Here is a 25,457-nt window from a genome sequence, read left to right as displayed (position 1 = left end):
GCCCAATTGCTAATTGCTTATGTTCTGCTAAGGATCACTAGACTTTTTCAATTTCTCTAGTCCTGCCCAATTGCTAATTGCTTAAGTTCTGCTAAGGATCACTAGACTCTTTCAATTGCTTTAGTCCTGCCCAATTGCTAATTGCTTAAGTTCTGCTAAGGATCACTAGACTCTTTCAATTGCTCTAGTCCTGCCCAATTGCCAAGACTTTCCTCTGTTCCTGCCTCCTAGCCCTCCCATAGGCCTCTCCAACCCCAACATGAAGCCACACCCATGGATTCTTCTTCTCCTTCTCTGCACATCCTCCAATATCACCCTCTGCTGAACCCCCCCCCCCCTCTCCCAACTTACCCGACCCCATAAATGTCAGTACTATTTGCCCAGGCATCAAAATCCCCATGCTATTGTGCACCAGAAATCATTCTTTCAAAAAAAACCCCACAAAGAACTAATCATGCCTCCTTAAAGCCCATTCCCCCTGCCAACCTTCCCAACCTTGCCTTTGACTCATTCACCCCAGTCCCATCTCTTTACTGCAATGCCAGATCCGCATGCAAGAAAATCCAAATTTTGAAGGACCTACTTTAAGATCTTGACCCCGGATTCCTTTTCATCACAGAATCATGGATTGTAAAAGACAACAAATTTACACAAAACGAGCTTTGTTCTCACGGTTATCAAGGCCTCTTCTCCCCCAGAATTAACCGAAAAGGAGGTGGCTTGGCACTCCTCCACAAATCATTCTTCGATGTCCAGCTTCTCGAAAAGGGCAGCCATGCCTCTCTAGAATATATGCTAGTCTCTGTCAACGACAAACTCCATCCTCACCCACTGGGTATCCTACTATTATATCGTCCACCATCCCCCTGGAACAAATCCTCTGAACCCGTCCTCGAGACCATTACAAACGCCTTCCTCAAATTTCATAGATTACTAATCATTGGTGATATTAATCTCCACCTAAACGATACCATCAACAAGGATGCAACTGATTTCAATAACTTCCTCACCTCTTTAGACTTCCCCCCCGCCGGCATTCTCTCCAACCCATGAAAAGGGGAATACGCTAGACATCATCAGTTTCCTCGATCTCACCGATTACAAAACTTCGGTCGATGACCCTCGTTGGGATCATGTCCCTTGGTCTGACCACTTCCTAGGGGCTTTTTGCCTCCCCATTTTCATGTCTCACCTTGGGTCCCCACCTCGTTCCTCAAACTCCCGCAGGAGTTCTAAAAGCTTAGTGCTGTAAATTGTGGTGATTTTCTAAACTTCGTGATGTTCAGTCACATCGCTGCTGGATCTAAATGTTAGTTCTGGCGGTTGGAATCTTTCAGAACTAACATTTAGATCCAGCAGCAATATGACCGAACATCACAATGTGACCGAACATCACGAAGTTTAGAAAATTACCACAATTTATAGCACTAAGCTTTTAGAACTCCTGTAATCGGGTCTCCTGAAGCAGAGATCGAAACGGGGCCACATTGGGACCCCTTAAGCTAAATTTAAAAGCTAAGTGAACATTTATACATCTAATGAACATAATGACGGCTGGTTTTTGTTAAAAGAAGAGAAGATATCATTCGTAATATATTTGAAGAATTATGAGAACTTTAAATTTTACAAATTGCTCTCAGAGTCTTAAAGTGTGATCATGAATTTATGAAGTTGCAATGACTGGAAGGTGAACTCTTTTTTTTTTTTTTTTTTTTTTAGGGAGGTTTAACAGCCTTCCCTTCAGAGTTTCATGTCTCTGAGCATTTTATATATGTAATTGATCACCTTTATAGACCATTTATTGAAGTCAGTTTTTTGTTGCATCTAAATTCCTTTTCTGGCTTCCTCTTTTGATATGTTAATAACCCTGATTTACTCATAAGGAAACGTATAAGAGATACTTGGCACTGGCTTCCGATCCCAGAAAGAATACAATTTAAATTCTACTGCCTACTTTTTAAGACTTTATACCACAGGTGTCAAAGTCGGTCCTCGAGGGCCAGAATCCAGTCGGGTTTTCAGGATTTCCCCAATGAATCTGCATGAGATCTATTTGCATGCACTGCTTTCAATGCATATTCATTGGGGAAATCCAGAAAACCCGACTGGATTCCGGCCCTCGAGGAGGGACTTTGACACCCCTGCTTTATACGGAGACAGTCCAAACTACCTGAATAACCGCCTCATCCACAACACCGCAACCAGACATAGGAAAACTCATACCCCATTCTCATACCCCCCAATTAAGGAGGTCAAACGGAAAAAACTATATGATGGCCTCCTGGCCACTCAAGCAGCCAAACTAGACAACCAAATCGCCAATCTGCTGACGGCTTCCCTCGACTACAAGACTTTTAGAAAAGAAATAAAGACCATACTCTTCAAGAAAACTCTGAAAAAAGAAATAATATCGCAAGTCTCAAACTCCACCTCTCACTAAAGCCAACTACCCCAAACAAATAACCTTACCCATTTCTTACTCTTTTTGAAAATGACCAATTTTTTTTTTTTTTTTGTAAGTTCTTGTTGTAATACATCTTGGATAATTCTTTTGTAATCTGCCTTGAACTGCAAGGTAATGGCGGAATAGAAATCCCTAATGTAATGTAATATATATTTTTTGCCCATTTAAGGGCAGGTATTGCTTTTTTGACCCTACTTTTTGATTCTGTTTTACTATATGCCAAATGTAGATGGGATTGTATTAATTGACTGTGGGTATTTTATGTACATTTATGAATATATTGCAACACTCTTTATATAAGATGTTTGTTTACATTGGATTATTAATGCTATTGGAATATTATCACAAACTCGCGATGATGGTGTTTTTTAGATTTACTCAAGGACAATTGCTGTTTTATTTGTCCAGTAGATGGTGCTGTTTGTTTTTAAAGATATGCGTTTTTATTAGCTTACTGGTTCTAAACTATTTCTAGTTTAGAAACATAGAAACATAGAAGATGACGGCAGAAAAGGGCTATAGCCCATCAAGTCTGCCCACTCTGCTTACCCACCCCCTGTCTATGCCCTAATGACCCAATTTCCTTATCTTGACCCTCGTAGGGATCCCACATGGGTATCCCATTTATTCTTAAAGTCTGGCACGCTGTCTGCCTCGATCACCTGCACTGGAAGCTTGTTCCAATGATCAACCACTCTCTCTGTGAAGAAATACTTTCTGGTGTCGCCATGAAATTTTCCGCCCCTGAGTTTGAGCGGGTGCCCTCTTGTGGCCGAGGATCCCTTGAGAAAGAAAATATCATCTTCCACTTCGACACGTCCCATGAGGTACTTAAATGTTTCGATCATGTCTCCCCTCTCCCTATGTTCCTCGAGAGTGTAGAGCTGCAATTTGTTCAGTGTCTCTTCGTACGAGAGACCCTTGAGCCCCGAGATCATCCTGGTGGCCGTCCGTTGAACCAATTCAATTCTGCGCACATCTTTACTGTAATGTGGCCTCCAGAATTGCACACAGTACTCCAGATGAGGTCTCACCATGGCCCTGTACAACGGCATTATGACTTCAGGCTTTCGGCTGACGAAACTTCTATTGATACAACCCAATCTCTGCCTTGCCTTAGATGAAGCCTTCTCCACTTGATTGGCAGTTTTCATGTCTGCACTGATGATTACTCCTAAATCTCGTTCTGCTGAAGTCCTAGTTAAAGTTTCTCCGTTCAAGAAGTACGTCCTGCATGGATTTCCGCTTCCGAGGTGCATGACCTTACATTTCTTAGCATTGAAGCCTAGCTGTCTCCTTTAGCATCTGTTTAATTCATCTCTACTTGTAAGGTAGGAATATTTTATTAGATTGAAATTTTTTTAAAATTTGTATTATACCAGAAGATAAATTTATTTATATATTGCCTATAATATTCCTTTTTTTTACACTTATGGTGAACGAATCGCCCTTTTTGTGATATTTAATTTGTATTGTATTATTTAGAATTATTTTTTTTTTCCAATAATCTTTGATTTTTATATGTATTTAGTTCAAGCAATTTTTGAAATATGTATTGTATTTTGATTTACAGAGTTGTTTTTTTTTCTGATGAAGGCGCACCTGCCAGAACACGATCGGGTCGAGAGAAACAGATTGTGAGAGACTATTTGTTGGGACAGAGTTCTCTCGGAGAGCAATTTGTTTTTAGACGATACATGTTAGACTGTTTTATATCATTAAATTTTGTTTGGACATCTTAGTGTTCCACTTTGTGTGATTTTTGTTGATTATACTGTGGAACATTTTTTGCTCCTTTTTGTCTTCATTCTGTCTGTTTTTTCGGAGCTACAACAAATCAAGACCCTGCAAACAGAGATGGCTTCCCTGAAGGACTTGGTAGATAGCCAAGAGAACAGAAACCGCCACAGTAGATTGGTAGGATTACTGGAGACAATAGCTGATGTGGATCTGTATTCTTCTCTAATTGGCTGCTACAACAGCTAGGCCTAGGTCACTCAAGACACCATGTACCACTGTGAACATATGCACAAAATACTGTAGTATGACTATTCCTGTTCAACAGAGCTTATAGTCTATTCAAGACAAAAAGGGATTAGGGAACTACTTATTGTGGGAATGATTTAAAACAGATTTAGGTACTCAATGGGTGAATAGGGCTTTTAGCCTAGATTTAAATACAGCCCCTCCCCTCTGCTTGTCAGTTTTTTCTCTAGCAATGAAAAGGTCTGGAGGGCGTGCAGGTGTGGCTGCATTTCCCCTGCTGTCTACAGAGAACATCTGTTACAGGTAAGCAACTTTGCTTTCTCTGGAGACAAGCAAGGGATATTCAAGCACACTTGTTGGTGAGTCCCAAGCTTAAAGAAAGATTTGGGTGGCGGCAAATTAGTTATAGTATAAAAAAGTGACTCAAAACTGATCGTCCCAATTGCAGATTGTGGCTAAGGTCTGTATCCACAGTTTTTGTTTTTGTTTTCATTGGTGGATTGTTTTCACTGTGGATCATTGGGTCTCCCCATTTTTCTTTGTTGTGCCAAGGTCTGATCCAGACAATAACACTGTGTAAAAATATGCACTGAGGATCAAGTGCAGTTGTGCCAAGGTCTGATCCAGACAATAACACTGTGTAAAAATATGTACTGAGGATCAAGTGCAGTTGTGCAAACATCCTGAATGGAAATTAATGTTTACTGTAGTAATACAGAAGCTGTAGCTCGCAAATTAAACTGAGGTACAGTAAGTATTTTCATGTCTGTAGAGAGCATTGAAGTCTGTGTACCTGTGACAATAGAATAAATGTGTGTAATACCTGAAAGGAATACAGAACCAAATTGGTTTTTAAATATACTTTTTCTTTCAGAAATCGAGCAATAGCAGACTACCTGAGGTCTAATGGCTATGAAGAAGCCTATTCAGTTTTTAAAAAGGAAGCAGAGTTAGATATGGTGAGTTCAATCTAATGAACTTCTTCCAAATTTTGCATATATCACTAGTGGAAGATGTGTTGAAACTAAGTCATGTCTTTATTTTGAATGTTCTTTTAATAGAATGTATTTCTGTATTTCAAAGTTTTATGTTCCAAAATTGACAGTACTGATACTACCACTGATGAACTACTATGCCTGAATGAAGCTTTCTAATTGCTCACTACTGTCTGCTTTATGAATTAACTGATGTGCTCATTCTCTTGTTTTAAAATCACTTTTTATTGCAAAGACAGAGGATTCTTTACTGAAGCTATTGTTCTTTTTTAGTCACAAACTTTGCAGAAGGATGTCGTTCATATCTTTCAACTCCTTCCCATCAGCAGTGGATAATAGCTCCATCTTCAGTTTTTCCTTCTGAAAACTAGCTGAGAAGGTATATTCTGCTCTGCACTGCTTCATTTTATTATTTGGAGTTTTTTTTCCCTTTGGTTCTCTCTTTCTCTGCATGACATGTGCCTGGAGGTCCCTTTCTTAGGGTTCCTCCACAAGGGAGAGGACGCAGACCCACAAGGGAGAGGACGCAGACCCGCAAGTGCAGGCTGTTACTTGCAGGCCAATCTCTTCAAGTATCTGTTGAGCCAGCCTGTTCTTGATCCCCCTTCTTAATCATTCCTAGCATTCTGTTCGCTCTTTTCACAGCCGCTGCGCATTGCGCGGATGGCTTCATTGACTTGTCAACCAGTACTCCCAAGTCTCTTTCCTGGGGGGTCTCTTCAAGTACCGCACCATTCATCTTGTATTTGTGTATAAAATTTTTGTTACCGACATGCATCACCTTACACTTATCCATGTTAAACCTCATTTGCCATGTGGCAGCCCATTTCTCGAGCGTGTTTGTCACGTTGCAGGTTTTCACAATCCTTCTGTGTCTTCACTACTCTGAATATCTTTGTTATCGTCTGCAAATTTAATCACCTCACTCGTCGTAACAATTTCCAGGTCGTTTATAAATATGTTGAAAAGTACGGGTCCAAGCACCGAACCCTGTGGCACTCCACTGGTGACGCTCTTCCAATCAGAGTACTGTCCATTTACCCCCACTCTCTGTTTCCTATCTGCCAACCAGTTTTTAATCCACATGAATATTTCACCTTCGATTCCATGGTTCGCAATTTTTCAAAGTCGTTCATGCGGGACCTTGTCGAATGCCTTCTGAAAATCCAGATATACTGTGTCGACCGGGTCGCCCTTGTCTATCTGCCTGTTTATTACCTCGAAGAAGTGCGACAAGTTCGTCAAGCAAGATCTTCCCTTGCTGAAGTCGTGCTGGCTGGTCCTCATCAGATTGTGTCCATCAAGGTGATCAATGATGCAGTCCTTTATCGGCGCCTCTACCATCTTTCCCGGTTTTGACCAGGGGTCAGCTGTAATGGATTCCTCAGGCCAGTCTGCCCAGTATCATGCCCATTTTGCACAGTTTCTTCTGAAAAAGAGCGGCTGTGTTCCACGTACCGCAGGTGTTGGAGAAAGGAGCAGCAGCTTCGGGCTTAGCCTCCTTGGAGTCCTCCAGGGTGGAAGAACATCTGGCCATCAGGGAAGAGATCCCGTTCAGTATTCGCACGTAATGAGGGTGCAAAACGTAAGCCAACAACCTTAATCAGGGGTCCTGCAGGGGTCCTTAGGACTGCCTGTCCAAGGTCCCCCAAAGTTTAAGGCTTCTGTCTCCTGATGGATTCACATGGCAATCGCCTCGGCGTACATTGGCTGTGGTAAACAACCGCCAGTTGCCTTGAAAGCTCATTCTTCCAGAAGTGTTTTTGGGGCAGAGTCCAGGGCAGTGCCACCAGATGAAATTTGCAGGGCAACCACATGCCCAACTGTTCATACCTTTACGAAGTTTTGCAAAGTGGATGTGTCAGCACAAACGAACGTGGGTTTTGGGTCCTCGGTACTTGTTGCTGGTTCATGTGCCCTGCCTTAAACTCAAGGGACTGCTCTGCTAAGTTCCATCCATAAGGAATTGTTTGCTGTTTGCACAGGAAGGAAGAATTAGTTCTTAACTCGATAATTCTCTTTCCTGTAGAACAGTATACAGTTCTTTACATCCTGCCCTGTCAGAGTCTGGGTTGAATTTCCCGTGGTTTGGCTCATGGCAGCCAAAAGAGAAAAGTAAATTTTAGGGCAGTGGGTTAAAGTTCCACTGTTTTTCTGTACGCTGCTTTTACAGAGCTATACAAGTGTTAGTGCTGGTTGCACACAGGTAGGTGGTGAGTTTGTTCCATCTTTAGTTTGCAATTGCAATGTGTGTATACTCTACTTCCTTTAGATTACTGGTGCAATCTTTGGTTCTATCAACACTGGACTACTGCAACATCGTTTATCTGGGTATCCCAAAGAAAACAGTATGAAAATTAAGAATAGTATAGAACATGGCAGTTCTTGATTGAAGAAAAGCGATCACATTAGCCCCTTTATAGACTACTACACTGGTTGCCAATGGAGGTGTGAATAATGTTCAAATTTGCATGTATTTGTTTCAAGCAGGCCTGGGGACTAGCGTCTTCCTATCTTCTACCGCATTTCGTACTACACAATCCCACACGGTCAACCAGAAACTGTAACATATTTGCATACCCAAAGATCATCGGCTGTAAATACAAATCCTTTTTGGACAAATCTTTCATATTCCAAGTAAGCAAACAGCAGTCCTGGCTGGGTAACTACATCAATAGAGCCAGGCTGACCTACGGCACCTTTCGGAAAGTAATTAAAACCGTACTGTTTGACCGATTCATCTCCTAATCAGAAACCACACTAAGGGCTCCTTTTACGAAGCCGCGTTAGCGGTTTAATGCGCGTAATAGTGCGCTAGTCACTACCGCCTCCTCTTGAGCAGGTGGTAGTTTTTCGGCTAGTGTGGGGGTTAACGTGTGCTAAAAAGGTGCGTGCGATAAAGACGCTAACGCGGCTTCGTAAAAGGAGCCCTAAATTAATTTTTTCCTTATGTCTATTTCTTGTGTAATATGTTGTACCTTCACCATTTGCTTCTGTAATTCGCTGATTGTCCAGCCCTCTTCAATGTGAACCGTCTAGAAGTCATCTGACTATGGTGATATAGAAGAATAAAGTTATTACTATTATTATACTGTCGGGATTGTTTTTTTTGTTGTTGTTCTTATTGCAGAACAGAGCAAAGTTAATGTTATCGGGGAGTCCCTCAAACCCCTTCTTGTTTCCTCTTTTAGGGGTTATTGTTTGCTTTGGTACTGACTGAAAAGAGGGCACTGCCAAAGGAGACGAGGAGGCAGAGCTGAGAAAAATGATTGATACCTTCTACAATCCAACTTGTGAGTTGAGGATTATCAAAGTAACCTAATCTTTCCTACTCATGTTTCAAATTGGTATTCATGTTTTTTAGAATGAAGAATTAGATAAGAAGTATGCTGGACTTTTGGAAAAGAAATGGACATCTGTTATCAGATTACAAAAGAAGGTGAGTTGCTTGATGTCACTTCGTTCCTCTGTTTACCTAAATGTGATGACTGTAAGTGCTTTTTGTCTTCTCCACTTTGGAATCTGTTTTACAGAGAATAACACTAGCGAATGACACTGGGACAAATTTTGTCCCCATCCCCTCAAGCTCTGTTCCCATCTGCACAAGCCTTGAACTGTTATGTAGTACAACACCAGATCCAGAAAGATGTATTTACTCCTGTACTGTACAAAATTTAAAGATGGCATTTGTCAGGGATGGTTTTAGGGCACTGTTCTTCAACCGCTGGTCAGCGGACAGGTGCCGGTCCGCAGAAAATTCCTGCTGGTTCGCGGAGGACCGGCGAGATCGACCCGGTTAAATTTCCCGTCGGCATCTCTTCCCCTTTCCCTTCCAGGGCTTAGGATTGGCTGCGGACAGCAAAAAGAAACACAGAAGCCACGGGACTTTTCCTCTTGCCTGCATGCTATAGGCTCTGCCGATCCTGATCTCGCCCCCCTCTGAAGTGACTTCCTGTGTTTGAGGGGCAGGATTGAGACTGGCAGAGCTTATAGCAAATAGCAATGCAGGCAAGAGGAAAGGTCCTGCGGCTTCTGTCTTTGTTCAGAGTTCTGGGCAAGGGAACTGTAAGTAAACTGCTTCCAATTTAGTGTCAGTTATGGTGAGACCAGCCATTGTGACACTGGAGTCACTCTGGGGCCAGCAGCCAAGGGAGGGATTAAGAGCTGCAGGATTCCCACGTTTTGTGGGAAGGGGATGGTAGACCCGGGGGGGGGGGGATTGGTGTGACAGAAGGGAGATGGTGGATCCCCTTGGGGGAGAATAGTTATTGGAACTAGGTGGAAGTTGGAAGAATAGGGACACAGACAGATGCTGGACCTTGCAGGGGGCAGAGAGACATGGAAAATGCTGAACAGTAGGGTGGAGTATGAAGACAGAAGTAAGATGTTGGACATGGGTAGAGGGAATAGGGAGACAGAGGGGATATGGTGAAGGGGAAATAGGGAGACAAGGAGAAGATGCTGAATAAGGAATGGAGGGAGTAGGGCGATAGAAGGTATCTGCTGGATTAAGATGGGGAAAAGAGGGGAGGTACTAGAATACGTTCAATATAAAATCATAACAGAGGCATGTTGGGATGGGATCAGATGGTTTGCAGGGACCGAGCTTGTGGAGATGGGGCGGAAATGTGTTTTTTTAATTTCAGTCTTAGTAGTTTGCCGGTCCACAAAATAATTATTTTATTTCTGCCGATCTATAGGTATAAAAAGGTTGAAAAACACTGTGTTAGGGGATTGTGACTAGGGCAATTGTCATTGGCCCCTGACCAGGGAGAGCTGTAAGCCTGCTGGAAGCTGAAGAAAGTGCAGCTTGGTATTGGGCTTTGTGGTCTCCTCCCAGCTAATGAAACCATGGGTGATAATTCAGCAGGAAAGGTTATGGTCGATGTTTTGGAATTAAGAAGGTGGTATAATGACTGACTAGCTTCTGTGGGGCCAAACAATTAATGCAGAATACTATGGGAAACTCTCCAAAAGCTTAGCAACATAATTGCCAAGTCTTCAAGTGACACTTCTTTACTAGTGAGTACTATGGAAGCACTAGGTAAAAAATTGGATGGTACAAAATAATTTTCTACTGATTTAAAACAGGTTAAAGAAAGCGTGGAAAGTCTTCAGGATGTAACAACTGGTATCATTAAAGATAAGACTCTTCTTAATAGGAAGATAGAACAGTTAGAAAATTATAACCACCAACTTAATATCAGCTTGCAAAATTTTCCTAAATCGTTGGCAGTGACTCCGCTGGACTTTTTTAAAAAAATGGTTGAAGTTTTGAAATTTTCCTCAGTAACTATTCTGCCAATTAACAAAATGACAAAATATATTATTTGCCTGTAAAGAAGGAAGTACAAGTAAGTCCAGAGTCGGAGCAAATTCTTAATGTTACAGATTGCTTGAAGTGAGTTTATTGGAAATGTCTGAAAGAGCTACTTTTATTGGTATCTTTAATATTTGAGTAAAATGTCAATGCTATAATTGGAATATTTCCGTAACTTACAAGTATTTTTTTATGGTAAAAGAGTTTGGATGTTTCCAGATATGACTCGTCAAACGCAAGAACGAAGGAAATTATTCCTAATAATGAGAACTGAAGCATTGACTTAGGTGCTTCATTTCTTTTGGCTTACCCATGCAAATGTTTGATCAAATATTTAGGTGTGAAATATGTTTTATTTACCTGAGCAATTGAGAACTTTTTTGGATTTGAAGAAATTGGTGACTTGATTAGATTAGCTATTCTTTATGAACTGCTGGTAAGATAAAATGGGAACAAAAACTATTAGGCCTTTTCTTCATTATTGCTTAAAATTGGGTAGTTCTCCCTTTACTTGAGCTCCTCTCTTATTATTGTGGTCTAAAGAAGACAGTATATATATTTAATTGATAATTTGCCTATTTGCCATGGATTTTCTTTCTGTATTTCTTGAACAAGTGTACTCTTGTGAATTATGATAAATTGCAATAATTTTTAAAAAAAAGCATTTTTTGAAAAAACCCAATCTAAAAAGTTTTCTATTTAAGATGCATTATAATCTAAAACTTATTCATCATGAAATAAGGATTAGTTTTGTTCAAAAAGTTCCAGGACTATTTGAATTGCACACCAACGGGAAGTTCATTTGAGACTTGCTAGGCGGTGTTGAGTAGCGTGAAACCTCACAAGTAACCTCCTTTTTTCCGTTTGTTGATATCTGTTTTCATCTCCGAGCTACTGCAGTTTTTCATCATGTGCGATCTCAATTAGCAGCACTGCAGCACGAAGTTCTCTTAAGTTGGGTAAGACTGCTACAGAAACTGATGAAATATTTAAAGTGGCTTATGGGGAACATGTCATGAGTCGTGGAAGGTGTTTTTAATGGTATTCATGCTTCAAAAGTGGTGGTGAATCAGTGGAAGATGATTCGCGAACTTGGAAGACCAATGTCAACTGATGATCATGTTGATCATGTGAAGGTTCTTGTTAGAGAATTGGCAGAAGAATGCAACATTACATTGGTGTCTTGTATTCCGCCAATACCTTGTTCTAGGCAGATTACAAAAACAGGTGTACTGGTCATATCCAGTAAGATTACAAGATGGCTATTTGGTTGGAATATTTAGGGATTAGGGAAAGAAAGAGGAAATTGGTTATAATGAGTCTGTCTTGATAAATTTCCTGAATAGCATGGGGTTTTTTTTCTCTTCTGAAGGTTTTATAGTTTGGTGCTGAGATCAGTAAGTTGGAGAGGTGGCTGTCTAGTTTCGTTGCTTACATGGCCAGTAGCCGATCGTTAATTTTCTTGCACTGTATGCCTTTTAATTGGGGGGGGATGAGTAAAGAGTGTCTGCTTTCTCCTTGGTCTGGATGAGTTGTTCTGAGTTAGGTGATTGTTAAGTAGGCTGATCCATTGCCATTTAGGACTTTGAAAAGCATTGGTTCATTCCACAACATTGTAACAGAGAAGTTTGGGATGTCTCGCTTTGCGGCAAAGTTTGTTCCACAGTTGATGACTGACCGGAAGAACAACTGCGTTATGATCTGTCGGAATATTCTTGAGCTGGTAAATGAAGATGAAACATATGTTGATAAAGTGATAATTAATGATGAGGCATGGGTCTACGGTTATGTTGGGAAAAGTGTATACGTAGGGAAAGGGAGTACTTTGAAGGGGGCTCAATGGAATAAGTTGTAAGATTGTTTAAAATTTTTTTTATAAAATCAGTTTTGGAACTTTTTGAACAGACCTCGTATATAGCATAAGGCTGTATATTCATGCAATGTTTAATTTTTTTAGTAAATGAATTCATTAATCCTTTCATAATATCATGGGCATGATTTAAATCAAGACTTTCTGACTAGTGATGTAAATCAATTTGGTTTAAATTGATTCCACCCTGGTTGTAATATATTTTATGATTGTTTAAATGGAAATTGCTGCAAAGCCTTTTTAAGACCAGGTGGTGGTATTTCAAATGATAATAAAAGATAAAGATATCTTTATAAGCATAGCATTTAAGCACCTAAATTTAAGAGTCAACATTTTGATGATATAGCAGAACGATAACAGTACAATAATTGAACATGGCAATCATCAAAATGATATATATATATATATCAATAAAAATTATGTTCCACCATCCCTCCCACCCCAACCAACAGAATTAAAAAGGGGGGGGGAGGAAAGAACAAAGAAGAATGATATATAAAAAAAAAATAGAAAAGAGGGGGAGCAGAGATGGGGTTGGTACCAAAATGAAATATCAGTTGAATAAAGCTCCTGTTTTTAGCCATACTTTGGTGTCTGAATTTAGGAACTGAGCTTAAGTTGATTATTGGCAACTCTAGTTTATAGAAGAAAAACTTGACCTGTATTTTATAATTCTTGGTGTTTACATTGTGCGGTATAATCTTTCTCTTAAACTTGCAATCTTACTTCTGTACAAATTAATATAATAATAATAGTTTTATTTATATCCTGTCATACCTTTTTTTTATATTCTTAAAAGGTTGAGTATTTCTATTTGAAATTAGTACTGCTCATCATTTATCTGCAAGGATGCATAACTAAGTATTGTTAATGTTTGGGGGCTCATCTCCTGAGTCAGTAATTAACTCTTCTTTATTATTCTTAGGTTATGGAGTTAGAATCAAAGCTAAATGAAGCTAAGGAAGAATTTACTTCAGGAGGGCCTCTTGGTCAGAAACGAGACCCTAAAGAATGGATCCCTCGTCCTCCAGAAAAATATGCATTGAGTGGACATAGGAGTCCTGTCACTCGTGTCATTTTTCATCCTGTTTTCAGTGTTATGGTTTCTGCTTCAGAGGATGCCACAATAAAGGTTTGTATAACTCCAACACATCTTCCACTGTGTAAATCTTTTTAATTTTGTAATACTTTATCATCTTTGTTTCCTTCCCTGCTTTTTTTTTCTCTTGGTATTTCCAGCAGAGGAAGCATATTGACTGCTCCTTCTAGAGATACTAGCATGAGCTAAAGATGAATTAAAAATGTTAACCTGCAGTTGAATCACCACATTAACTTAGTTAACTGTACACAAAATTTCTTACTTTCAGAGCAGGATAATGCAAAGGGAAATGAGGCACATGCTTAGGGCCCAAAGTCAAGAGAGAATATTCAGGCCTGTCAAGTTTCCTACCTGAAAAAGATAAACTTATGAAAGATGAGAAGGCCTTGGTACAGGAAAGGGTTCCCAACCAGCTGTCTTAGAGGTTCTTCCATCTATCTGCCTTTCTTAAAATTAGCAATATAATGGGAGTGGGGGAGTAGTTTAAATGGTTAGTGCAGTGGATCTGAGAATCTAAGAGAACCGGACTTTGATTCTTCCTACAGCTTCTTGTGTCTCTGGTCAAATCACATCTCTCCATTGCCCCAGTACAGAACTTAGATTATGAGCCCACTAGGGATGGAGGCAGTACCTACATATGATAAGTAAACTACTTTCGGTGGTATATCAAATTCATGATTTTTCAGTAATCTGATGATCTGCATCTCCAGCATTGCTTCATTATGGCTTCAGTTGTTCAGGCCATTTGATTAGATGTCTTCCCTTATCTGCTTATGAGGGGGTATTGAAAAGTTCTTAGCCCAACCAATTTCCTAAATTCTGAGTGTTATCTTGCTACTGTAGCTAAAAAATTTTATTTTCCAAAGTGCCAATTGGTAGAATCATAATGTATTGTTTTGACATTGTTTTGACATTGTTTTGACATTGTTTCAGATCATTGATTGAACCATGTCATCAAAAAGTGTGGAATGTTTAAGTGTGAAACTCTGAGCCGTCACAAAGTTTCTATTACTGCAGAAGAAAACTCCAAAGGAAATCAATGAATATATGATGCAAACATTGAGTAAAAAATACCCATCGTACTCCAGCGTGGAAATTTTGAGACCGAAGATACAACAAGGTTTGGGAAGCCAGGAAATTGAGCAAACCTTTCTTAAAATCAGCAATGTTAACTGCTCTTACCGTAACCTCTGGCAGCTTAACTATTCCCTGAGTGAAAAAAATATTTCCTCCTATTTGTTTTAAAAGTATTTCCCTGTAATTTAGAGTGACACCCTAATAGCTAGTGTTACCCCCTTTGGCTGAAATAACTGCAGTGAGACGCTTCTTGTAGCCATCTACCAGTCTCTGACATCAGTCTGAAGAGAGTTTGACCCACTCCTCAATGCAGAATTCTTTCAGCTGTGAGATGTTTGAGGGGTTTCTTGCATGTTCAGCCTGTTTCAAATCACCCTATATCATCTCAATGGGATTAAGATCAGGACTTTGACTCGGCCACTCCAGGATTCTCCATTTCTTAGTTTTCAGCCAGTCCTTGGTGGATTTACTGGTACGTTTGGGTCATTGTCGTGTTGCAGGATCCAGTTTCACTTCAGCTTTAATTTTCTTAGATGGTCTCACATGTTCCTCAAGCACCCTCTGATACACGGTAGAATTCATGGTGAAATCTATGATAGTGAGCTGGCCAGGTCCTGCTGCAGCAAAGCATCCCTAACCCACAACACTTCCACCTCCATGCTTCACAGTTGGTATGAGGTTCTTTTTCTGGCATAGTGTATTTGGTGTATACCATCCCTTCTTGACTTAAAAAAAACAAATGCAAAACAAAAATCTAAAAGGAACAATATACGAAAGCATTCCCCCAACACTTTTAAAATGTTACTTGGCCATCTTTGTGCAATTTATCCATAGCATGATAAAAAAAACAGCTTGGAGAGTGGAACCGTCCCTGATTCATGGAAATCGGCAATAATCTTCTAAAAAATCAAAGACTACAAAGCCTCTGTTGCAAACTGCTCAAATTACCGCCCAATCTCAAATCTACCATTTTTGACAAAACTTACTGACAAAATATTTCAACAGTTATATGATTCATTGAAAAACTAAAATCACTCAGCAGAGCATTCTATGATAGGCCTTACTACCTCCATCCTCAATTACTTAGATCAAAGGAAAACTGTTCTCATATCTCTCGACCTCTCGGCGGCTTTTGATACGGTTGATCACACCCTTTTGCTTAACAGACTCAACTCTATAGGAATGACTGACAAACCTTACAATTTGTTTTGCTACTTCAAAATGTAAACCAAAATTAATTGACATGTTAATATCTATTGGCCTACAACAGATACTGCAACATTGGAAATCGGCCTCTAGACTAAATTATTCCTTCTGGTGGAATTCTGTATGTTTATACAAACTATTTGAAAAATACGCTGTTGAGAAATGTTTTCCGCTACTTCAACACTCTCATTCCCAAGTATGGCCTCCCATTGATAATTTTGTGATTGATCAGAAACTATAATTTTTCAACACATATGCGTCTTTGATTTGTATGACACATCTGATTGTGATTTTTTATAAGTTGACATTTCCTTATTGTTTTGTTGCTTGTTTATTTACATGTTCATAAACCTCAATAAAAAGATTGAACTTAAAAAATCCCAAAAGAGCCTTCCTCTCTCAATATTCTTCATTCTTTAGTCATCTCTGTTAGACTAATGTAATTCGTTATATAATGATCTTCCTCAAAAAGAATTTCGTAGGCTACAAATTATTCAAAACACTGCTGTTAATCTAATACATAAAAGGAAAAAAAATTTGATCACATAACCCCATTCCTAATAAAATCACATTGGCTTCCGATAACACATTGGATTACATATAAAATTTTACTGCTAACATTTAAAATAAAATCTCTTCATACACCCACTTTCTTGGACAGGCTGATTATTCCTTACAGTTCCACTAGAATGTTAAGATCAAATACCCAAAATCTTTTACATATTCCTTCTGTCAAACACCTCTTTTATGACACTACCCGTAAACGCATTTTTTCAGTAAGTGCACCTGAACACTGGAATTCCCTACCCGCTCATTTAAGAGAAGAGGAAAACACTGATAAATTCAAAACGAACTTAAAAACCTTTATGTTTAAGGTCACACAACTTGTGACCCCCCGGCCAATCGATTCAATAATTTCCCGCAACTTAAAGATAACTTAAGGAAGAGCTTAGCCTCCCATCCCCTTTGTATTACCCTTTCTCCTCTCTCCTATAAATAATTGTAGTTCCACCTTCCTCTCCCTATTTCTCGATTTGTCTTGTAAATTACCCTAGGCATTAATGACATGTTAATTATATGTTAATAGTTCTAAACTTTATTTTTAATGTTATGTACACTGCTTTGACAATATTAAAGCAGTATGTCAAAATTTTTAATAAACTTGAAACTTGTCCTTTTCTGGTGTCCAAATAATTGAATTTTAGACTCATCTGTCCATAGAACACTATTCCAGAAATCCTGGTGTTTGTCTATGTTCTCTTTGACAAACTTCAGTCTGGCCTTGATGTTTCTCTTAGAGAGCAAAGATTTCCTCCGTGCACACCTCCCATGCAAGTTAAATTTGTGCAGTTTCTTTCTGATTGTAGAGGCATGCACTTTCACATCAACAGTAGCAAGAGCCTGCTGTAGGTCTCATGATGACATTTTAGGGTTTTTGGAGACTTAGCATCTTGCGGTCTGCTCTGGGGGTCAACTTGCTTGAACGGCCAGACCTGGGCATGTTGGTAGTTTGGAAAGTCCTCCACTTGTACACTATTTTCCAGACTGTGGAATGGCTAATGTCAAATTCTTTCGAGACCTTTTTAAATCCCATGTAATACCTTAGGTTTTGAAACCTGCACAGAAAACCATTTTATTCATTTTTTTATTCATTTGATTTTTTTTTTTTAGACTGTTCTCCCAAAGGAGCTCGGAATGGGTTGCAAATCAGTACGCAAGTATTTTCCTTTTCTGTCCCAGTAGGCTCACAATCTAAAAGTACCTGGGGCAGTGGAGGATTAAGTGACTTGCCCAGGATCACAAGGAGCAGCATGGGGTTTGAACCAAAACCTCAGGATGCTGAGACTTTAGCTCTAACCACTATGCCACACATTTTCCTCTCAAACATTGTTAACTTCTTCTCTCAGCTCTGGGATATTCTAGGACAGCCCTTTGATGTTTTAATTTTTAAAGGAAGGTGCTAGGCTGGTCTGCCAAGTTCAAATTTAAGACTGCAGAATATGTCGAGTGTTGGTTCCTGCTAACTTTTTCTTTTTCTCCTGTATGACAGGTATGGGATTATGAGACTGGAGACTTTGAACGCACACTTAAAGGACACACAGATTCTGTACAGGATATCTCCTTTGACCACTCTGGCAAACTATTGGCTTCCTGCTCTGCTGATATGACCATAAAACTCTGGGATTTCCAGGGCTTTGAATGCATCAGAACTATGCATGGTAAGAAGGCAGATGTCATTGGAGAAGTCAGCAAGCCTAATGATGAAAGGGTAGAAAGGTTTTAATATAGAGAATTTAAGAAAAGTAAGAGAATTAACATGCTGTGATTGTGATGCTGAATGGTTGATGCTGAATTGTTCCGCTCTGTGGAACAATTATGAATATGCCTGGCCATAATGAGAATGCCCAGTTATGGTTATTTAAATGCCACATCATATCTCTCTCATAATGTAGGTCTATGAAATTGGACAGACTTAATCAGCTAACACATTTCAACATGTTATCTTCTCATACAGATTACAAGTAATATGTTTTTACTTGTAACTTTTAAATTGAAGTTAATATATATATCTAGCATTTTTAAAATGTATATAGAACCATTTTAATTATAATTCTATCCTTTACTCCCACCCACCAGAGCTTGTCAGCACTGTGTGAAGGGTCTAAGCTTTTATAATATTTCCATACCTTTCACCTTACCATAACCTCCTTAACCTGCTACCTTCCTCTCTGCAATCCAGGATTCCTCCATTCCCTTCATCTTTAATCTACTTCATGATTTAAACTTCATACTTCCCTCTTTCAGAGAACAAACTCCATTCTCTAGTCTTCCCTGTTAATCTCTCAAAGACTAATGCCAAACTTCTGATTTTCTGTGGGTGGTGATTGGAAGTAAAGATCCCATATTAAAAACATTTTTTTCTTCGATGTAAGTTTTTTGCCCCCTGGTGCTTCATAATCAAAAGGATGTAACTTTTTTCTCCAAAACCAAAACAAAGGGGTTCAGCCTCTATCCAGAGCTGTAATATACATTTCTTTCCCACCAAACATATTTCTGAGTAAGTGGTCTTGTTCCTTTCCACTTTACTCCCAATTCATCTTCCCTATCTAACAAATGTTCTAAGGGATTAGCTTGAAAAACAATTGTTCTAGCACTAATTCTAAGTAGCAAATTATTTCCTGTCTGCGTTTTGGTGCACTACCAGATTTCATGGATAAATTCCTTCTCTCCCATCAAGTTTGGATAAAAAGTCTTTGTCCCACCTATTTTATGGACCTGCATGAAAATAAACTCTGCGTATGATCCCAAATTGGTATTCTGTTATGTCCCTTCTGGATTCCATATGCTAGGTGTTCAATCCCAACCTGCAGTCTGGGTGTTGAAGAAATCCACAACTTTTCTGAGCATATGTTCCACCCCCTTAGCCTGAGAGCTAGTAAACATATCCAGTTACAATTTCTGCAAGCAGTCCATGCAGAAGTCTTTTGCAGAAGCTCTGCTTATTGTTTTTATTTTATGATTAAAGTTTGTTTCTTGGTAGCTTCAGTGTCTTGAGACCCCTCTCCGGTGGTCCCCTGTTGGAGAAAATGATGCAGTCCTGACTGCAACTTCACAGAGAAGCTCTGGTGGATCTGTGGAGCCAGCCCACTGTGTGCCACCTTCTTGAAGTACCCGGGGTCCCTGCCCTTGGGAGTCTGCTGGCCGGTGGCCCTGTCACAGGTTTCTAATGCAGGCTGGGTGCATCTGGATGGAAATCCACCCAGGTTTCAAGGCGCAGGTTGCCTTTCCTGCTCTCAACCACGTGGCAGAGGATCCATTGGGGGCAGAGGTTGTAGTCGGTATCTGGCTGGCTGGCAGTCTGAAGATCTTTCGTTCTGTGCATTTGGTGCTGTTTCTGAGGCAGAAAGTCCTTTTTCTCAACTCAGTTGCTTTTGAAAACGCTGACGGACAAAAGCATTACAGAACTGTGAATACCTCCATTATTTCCTATGGGAACTTCGGGGGTGGCTTGTGGAACAATTTAAAAGTTGTTTTTCACAGTTTCTGTAAGTAGGGTTCAGTTCCCCCCACCTCTCCAGATCCCAAATTGCTCTTTTTTTATTTTAGATTTTTGGTGTGAATTCGTGATTGAGGCCATTTTGGATCTTAAAATCAATCTTTTATTCTAACCTTTATTTCTGCCTCAAAAACCCCTCAATTTGACTCAGTCGTTTGGGATGAGCTCCCCAGCCCCTAATCTGTTGAATGTGGACATTGATTGAACCAGATCAGCGATTGTGTGCTTCGGTCTTCCCCTCCTCTGAGTAATCTTTGGCTGGGGAGCTGACCTGGATCTATCTCACCCAGAGGCTGATCTGGATTCTGGGGCCTCTTTTTGACGCAGTGCATGTACCCCCAACAGAGCCCCTGCCATGGTTGCGAAGTGGGCCTTTTCACCGGATTTTATTTGGCTCCTCTGAACGGCGTATCCTCAGACCCTGTTCATATGACGCAGCCGTCGGGTGTGTCGGGGCTTTTTCAGTCTGTTGCATCTGTGGCAAAGCTTCCTGTTTGGGAGCCCTCTCATCTGGCAGTGCCAGACCTCGATTGCAGGGGTTGCCATGCAGATTTTATGGTTCTTCTGTCTTCTGCCACTGTATTTAATTTGGATCCTGCTCATGCTTTTGCTGAGTCTGGTCTCCTTTGCTTCCCTGAGTGCCTGGATTTGGAGTGCTGACCCTTCTGCACATTTTAAGCACTTGTCCTCCTCTTTATGGATGCTGTTCTGAAAGATCTCCATTTGGATTTTGCACCTTTCTGTTCTCTGGCTTCAGTCCTGGACCGTTCTCCTATGGCTTTTTTCCATGGGTCTGGTTTCAGAACAATGTGATCCCCGGAAAGCTCTTTCCAATCTGCCAAAGCTATGTCTATGCTTTTATCACCTGGATTCTGATTTTTGGCAGATTTGAACAGCCTGAGGTAGATTCCATCATGGCGCAGGTTCTCCAGCACGCAGCCCTCCCTAGTGGTGGTGAAGTGAGGTTTAAGGACTCTCAGGATTGCAGGGTGGAAGTTATATTACAAAACATTCTTTTCTAGCAAGTTCTCAGGTAGCTGAGTGGTGTGGCCACTTCCTTTTTGACGCGTGTCTGTCATTCTGGCCTGCGCGATGCGTCCTCTGTGAAGGTGCATGCCTGTCCTCCGCTGGTGATGGTGCGGCTTTGGGTCCGGGCACCATTTATGATCTCATTGAAGTTCTGAGTGCCGGACTCTTTGGATCTGTCTTTGGATGAGGGCACTCACTAAGTGCCTCAAGGATCACCTTCACGGACATTATTTCAAGGTTTGGATGATCTCTACACAGGTGTTGCCGAGCGCTGCCCTGAGTTACTCCCTGTGAACTAGTTTCGCTGGACATTGGTAAGGGGTCATAGTACTCTTCATTCCTCCTACAGGTGCTGTCAGGGATACACAGATTTTTCCTCCCTGAGACATTCCCAGGGCTACACCCGCATTACAACAGTTCCAATTCCAGGCGTCCTCAGGTTCCTGTGTAGTGGCTGCGCCTAAACAACAACAGAAAAAAGTGCAAATGACACCAGGGGTCGGGCATGGCTTCCTCATCTCGAAGGATGTCTTCTAAGTTTTGGAATGGACTTGACTTATCGGACACTTGTCCTCTTTTGCCTGCCTCCAGCTTGTTTTCTGGACTCTGGCAAGTCGACCGTAACGAGGCTGGGGTCTGCGATACTTGGCAACACCCCTTAGTCATCGGGATTCTGGAACCTGTTCTAGAACATGAATGGGGGCTTAGGTAGATACTCCATATACTTCCTCATGCCAGAAAGGCTCGGCAGATTGGAGACCCATTTTGAATCTATATTCGGTCACCCATTTCTTGCAAATTCCCTTTTTTTCTGAATGGATAACGGAGTACATGTTGATAGCTGCTGTCTCTTCAGGGGAGTTTTTAGTGTCCTTGGATCTCAGAGACTTACTTCCATATTTCAATCTGCAACAAATTTGCCAGTTCACAGCTCTGCCCCTTAGCCTCATGACAGCTCCTGCACTTTCATCAAAGTGATGGTAGTTGCGGCAGCTTTCTGTCAGCACAGCACATCTAGTGATCCGGGCTCTGTCTTGTTGTGTGTACATAGATACAGTGGTGACGGTAGAGTGTCTGCTGCAGGCATTGGCAAGATCAGGAAGAGATGCTTGGGGTCCTCCCAGTTCTTGGAGTTTCGGGGGCTTCTCTTCGTCTCCAGACAGGGTCGTGTATTTCTTCTCAAGGCAAGTAGTCTGAACTTTCATCAACAGCTCAGACTTCTCCTTGGCCATCTGGATCTCTCAGCCTGGTTTTATTTGCAGGTTCTAGGGTCTTGGGCAGCCTCCTTGGAGGCGATCCCCTAGGCTATAGTACCCATGTGCCCTTGACGAGAGTTCCTCCTATTTTGGATGATCTCTGCAGAGTTTTCCTATTCAGATGCCACTCCCCTGGTCTGAGCGAGCTAGCAGCAACTTGGGCTGGTGGATTCAGGGGGAGGCTGCGGCCAGGGCTGGATTCTTCCGATATCTGAGTGGATTCTAGCCTGTTGGGTTACAGGCTCACTGGGACTCGCTGTATTCAGGGGCAGTAAATCTTGGTCTGTAATTTTGGTTGACCGATTGTCTGGAGCTTCAGGAAATTCGGCTGGTGCTACTCACTCTCCAGCCCCTTCAGAAAGGACCAGTGGTATAGATTTTTTCAATGCCACAGCGGTGACTTATGTACATCACAAGGGAGCTCTAGTGCTCGCTCTCTCTTGGGCCAGAAAGATTGTCGGCGTTCCCCTGGGCAGAAGCACATCTTCTGTCGTTCTCGGCAGCCCATGGGGCCAGAGTCGACAATGTTCAGGCAGTCTTCCTCAGCTGAAAGATCATGGACTCAGGAGCATGGTCCCTCTTGCAGGAGGCTGATCTTACAAAACCTGGGGTTAGCCCCAGAGGGTCTTGTTTGCTTTGAAGGAGATCTTGAAGGCCGGGTTACTTTTTCTGTCGACGAACATCGAAGAAGCTAGGGCCGGATGCCTTGGTTTGGCCCTAGCTGGTTCACAAGTTCCGTTATTATGATCCTTCCGTGTCATCTGGTTGGTCGGGTCAACCGCCGGATAGCAACGCATCCTGGCTTGGTGCTTCTAGTGGCTCTGGATTGGCTTTATTGCCTGTGGTATGCGGATTTTGTATGCCTTCAGCGTAACAAGAAGCTCCGGCTCCCTCTTCATCGATATCTTCTCAGGGACCAGTGCCCATGGAGATCCCATGGCGTTTTGGTTTTACAGCATGGCTGTTGAGCGCTCAGCCTTGATGAGGTGCAGTTATTCAGAGGTATTTATCTCAACTCTATTGCGCTCGAAGGAACCCTGTACTATGGCTTCTTATGCCAAAGCCTAGAAGGCTTTCTTTCAGTGGTGTGCTAGAGATCAGGTGGAGCCTGGGAAAGCTCATTTCAGTGGCCTTGGCTTTCCTTCAGGAGGGTTTAGACAAAAGTCTGGCAGTGGCCTCCCTGAAAGTTCAGATTGTAGGCTTTTCATGTTTTTGAGCGCGCCGAGGCACTAGTTTGCTTACTGCTCATCCAGATGTGATCAGGTTTATGAGGGGGCGCTTCGTCTGCATCCTCCCTTGCGTCTTCCTGTCACTTCATGGAATCTTAACCTCATTTTGCAGGGCCTTGGGGAGGTCCCTTTTGAACCACTGAAGGATGCTTCTCTTCTGGAACTAACAATCAAGATGTGTTTTTCTGGTCACCATAGTCTCAGCATGGTGTATTTCAGAGCTTTATGATCTTTCGTGCAGGGAACCCTTTCTCCGAATTACGGACACGGGTGTTTTCCTCCATACTGTACCTTCCTTCTTGTTGAAGGTGGTCTCAGCTTTCCATGTCAACCAGGAGGTTAGGTTTGCCTGCATTTCATCCAACAGGTTAAGAGTGTAAAGATCAGATTTTACACAAATTAGATGTCCGGTGGGTCTTCTATTATTTGGAAAGGACTAAGTTCAGGCTGTCTGATCACCTTCTTTTTTTTTTTTTTTTTTGTTCTAACTACTGCTTCTTAGGCTGGCATCCAAGACCTTAATTGCTCGAGGGATTTGAATGGCCATTTCCATAACTTACATTGCCCGCAGCAAGCAGTCGCCGATCTCTCTTAAAGAACATTCAATGAGAAATGTGGTTGCATCTTGGACAGAATCTCGCATGATTTATCCTGCCTGATGAAATTTGCAGGGCGGCTACTTGATCCTCTTTTCATACTTTTATCTGGTTTTATGAATGATTGTGGTGGAGTGTTCTGATGCAGTTTTTGGGACCTCTGGTTTGAAGGCAGCCTCTTCTGTCCCTCCCTAGCTAATGTGGCTTTGGTACGTCACCTAGCATGGAATCTGGAAGGGACATAACAGAATAGAAGATTAGATTTATACCTTTGATAATCTTCTTTCTGCTAGTCCCTGGAGGATTCCATATGACCTGCCATCTCTGTATTCATTCAGTTGTTTGGAGTAGCCTGCTCCTTTCTGCTCGGTTACTCGTTACAGGCTTGAAGATTTTCCAGCCAGTTCCTGTGGGGAGTTTTTATGATTATGCACATTACCGAAGGCTTTTCTTGGAGGGCTCGCTGCACACTGCAGGTTAGTTCTTCTTTGTTCCTCAATGTTTTTCTGAGTTGCTTTTGTGCCTGTTTATCAGTTGTTAATATTTTGCAGAGCAAACCAGTTCATGAATTACTTCTGTTGATAGGGATTCTCCCCCATGCCCCCTTGTTATGGATTTAAGAACATAAAAAGTGCCTCCGCTGGGTCAGACCTGAGCTCCATCGTGCCCAGCAGTCCGTTCACATGGCGGCCCATCAGGTCCAGGACCTGTAAAGTAATCCTCTTCTATACCCTTCTATCCCCTTTTCCAGCAGGAAATTGTCCAATCCTTTCTTGAACCCTAGTACTGTACTCTGCCCTATCATGCCCTCTGGAAGCGCATTCCAGGTGTCCACCACACGTTGGGTAAAGAAGAACTTCCTAGCATTCGTTTTGAATCTGTCCCCTTTCAACTTTTCCGAATGCCCTCTTGTTCTTTTATTTTTTTGAAAGTTTGAAGAATCTGTCCCTCTCTACTCTCTCTATGCCCTTCATGATCCTTGTAAGTCTCTATCATATCCCCTCTAAGTCTCCTCTTCTCCAGGGAAAAGAGTCCCAGTTTCTCCAATCTCTCAGGGTATGAAAGGTTTTCCATACCTTTTATCAGACGTGGCACTCTCCTCTGAACCCTCTCGAGTAGCGCTATATCTTTCTTTAGGTACGGCGACCAATATTGGACGCAGTACTCCAGATGAGGACACACCATCGCCCGATACAACGGCAGGACAACTTCTTTCATTCTGGTAGTAATACCCTTCTTGATTATACCTAGCATTCAGTTCGCTCTCTTAGCG

General features: G+C 41.5%; 1 protein-coding gene across 4 annotated transcripts in view; it reads left to right on the top strand.

The window, feature by feature from the left end:
* Positions 1-25,457, top strand: part of PAFAH1B1 (platelet activating factor acetylhydrolase 1b regulatory subunit 1) — a 129,523-nt gene that overhangs the window by 44,252 nt on the left and 59,814 nt on the right. For all 4 annotated transcript variants that reach the window (XM_033922626.1, XM_033922629.1, XM_033922627.1 and 1 more), the window contains exons 3-6: positions 5,325-5,409; positions 8,810-8,884; positions 13,561-13,767; positions 18,068-18,236. In XM_033922626.1, the coding sequence (XP_033778517.1) occupies positions 5,325-5,409; positions 8,810-8,884; positions 13,561-13,767; positions 18,068-18,236 (536 nt within the window). The remainder of the gene's footprint in view (positions 1-5,324; positions 5,410-8,809; positions 8,885-13,560; positions 13,768-18,067; positions 18,237-25,457) is intronic.

This window comes from Geotrypetes seraphini, chromosome 15, assembly GCF_902459505.1.
Source record: "Geotrypetes seraphini chromosome 15, aGeoSer1.1, whole genome shotgun sequence".
Taxonomy (NCBI): Eukaryota; Metazoa; Chordata; class Amphibia; order Gymnophiona; family Dermophiidae; genus Geotrypetes; species Geotrypetes seraphini.
This window is presented reverse-complemented; position numbering and strand designations above follow the sequence as displayed.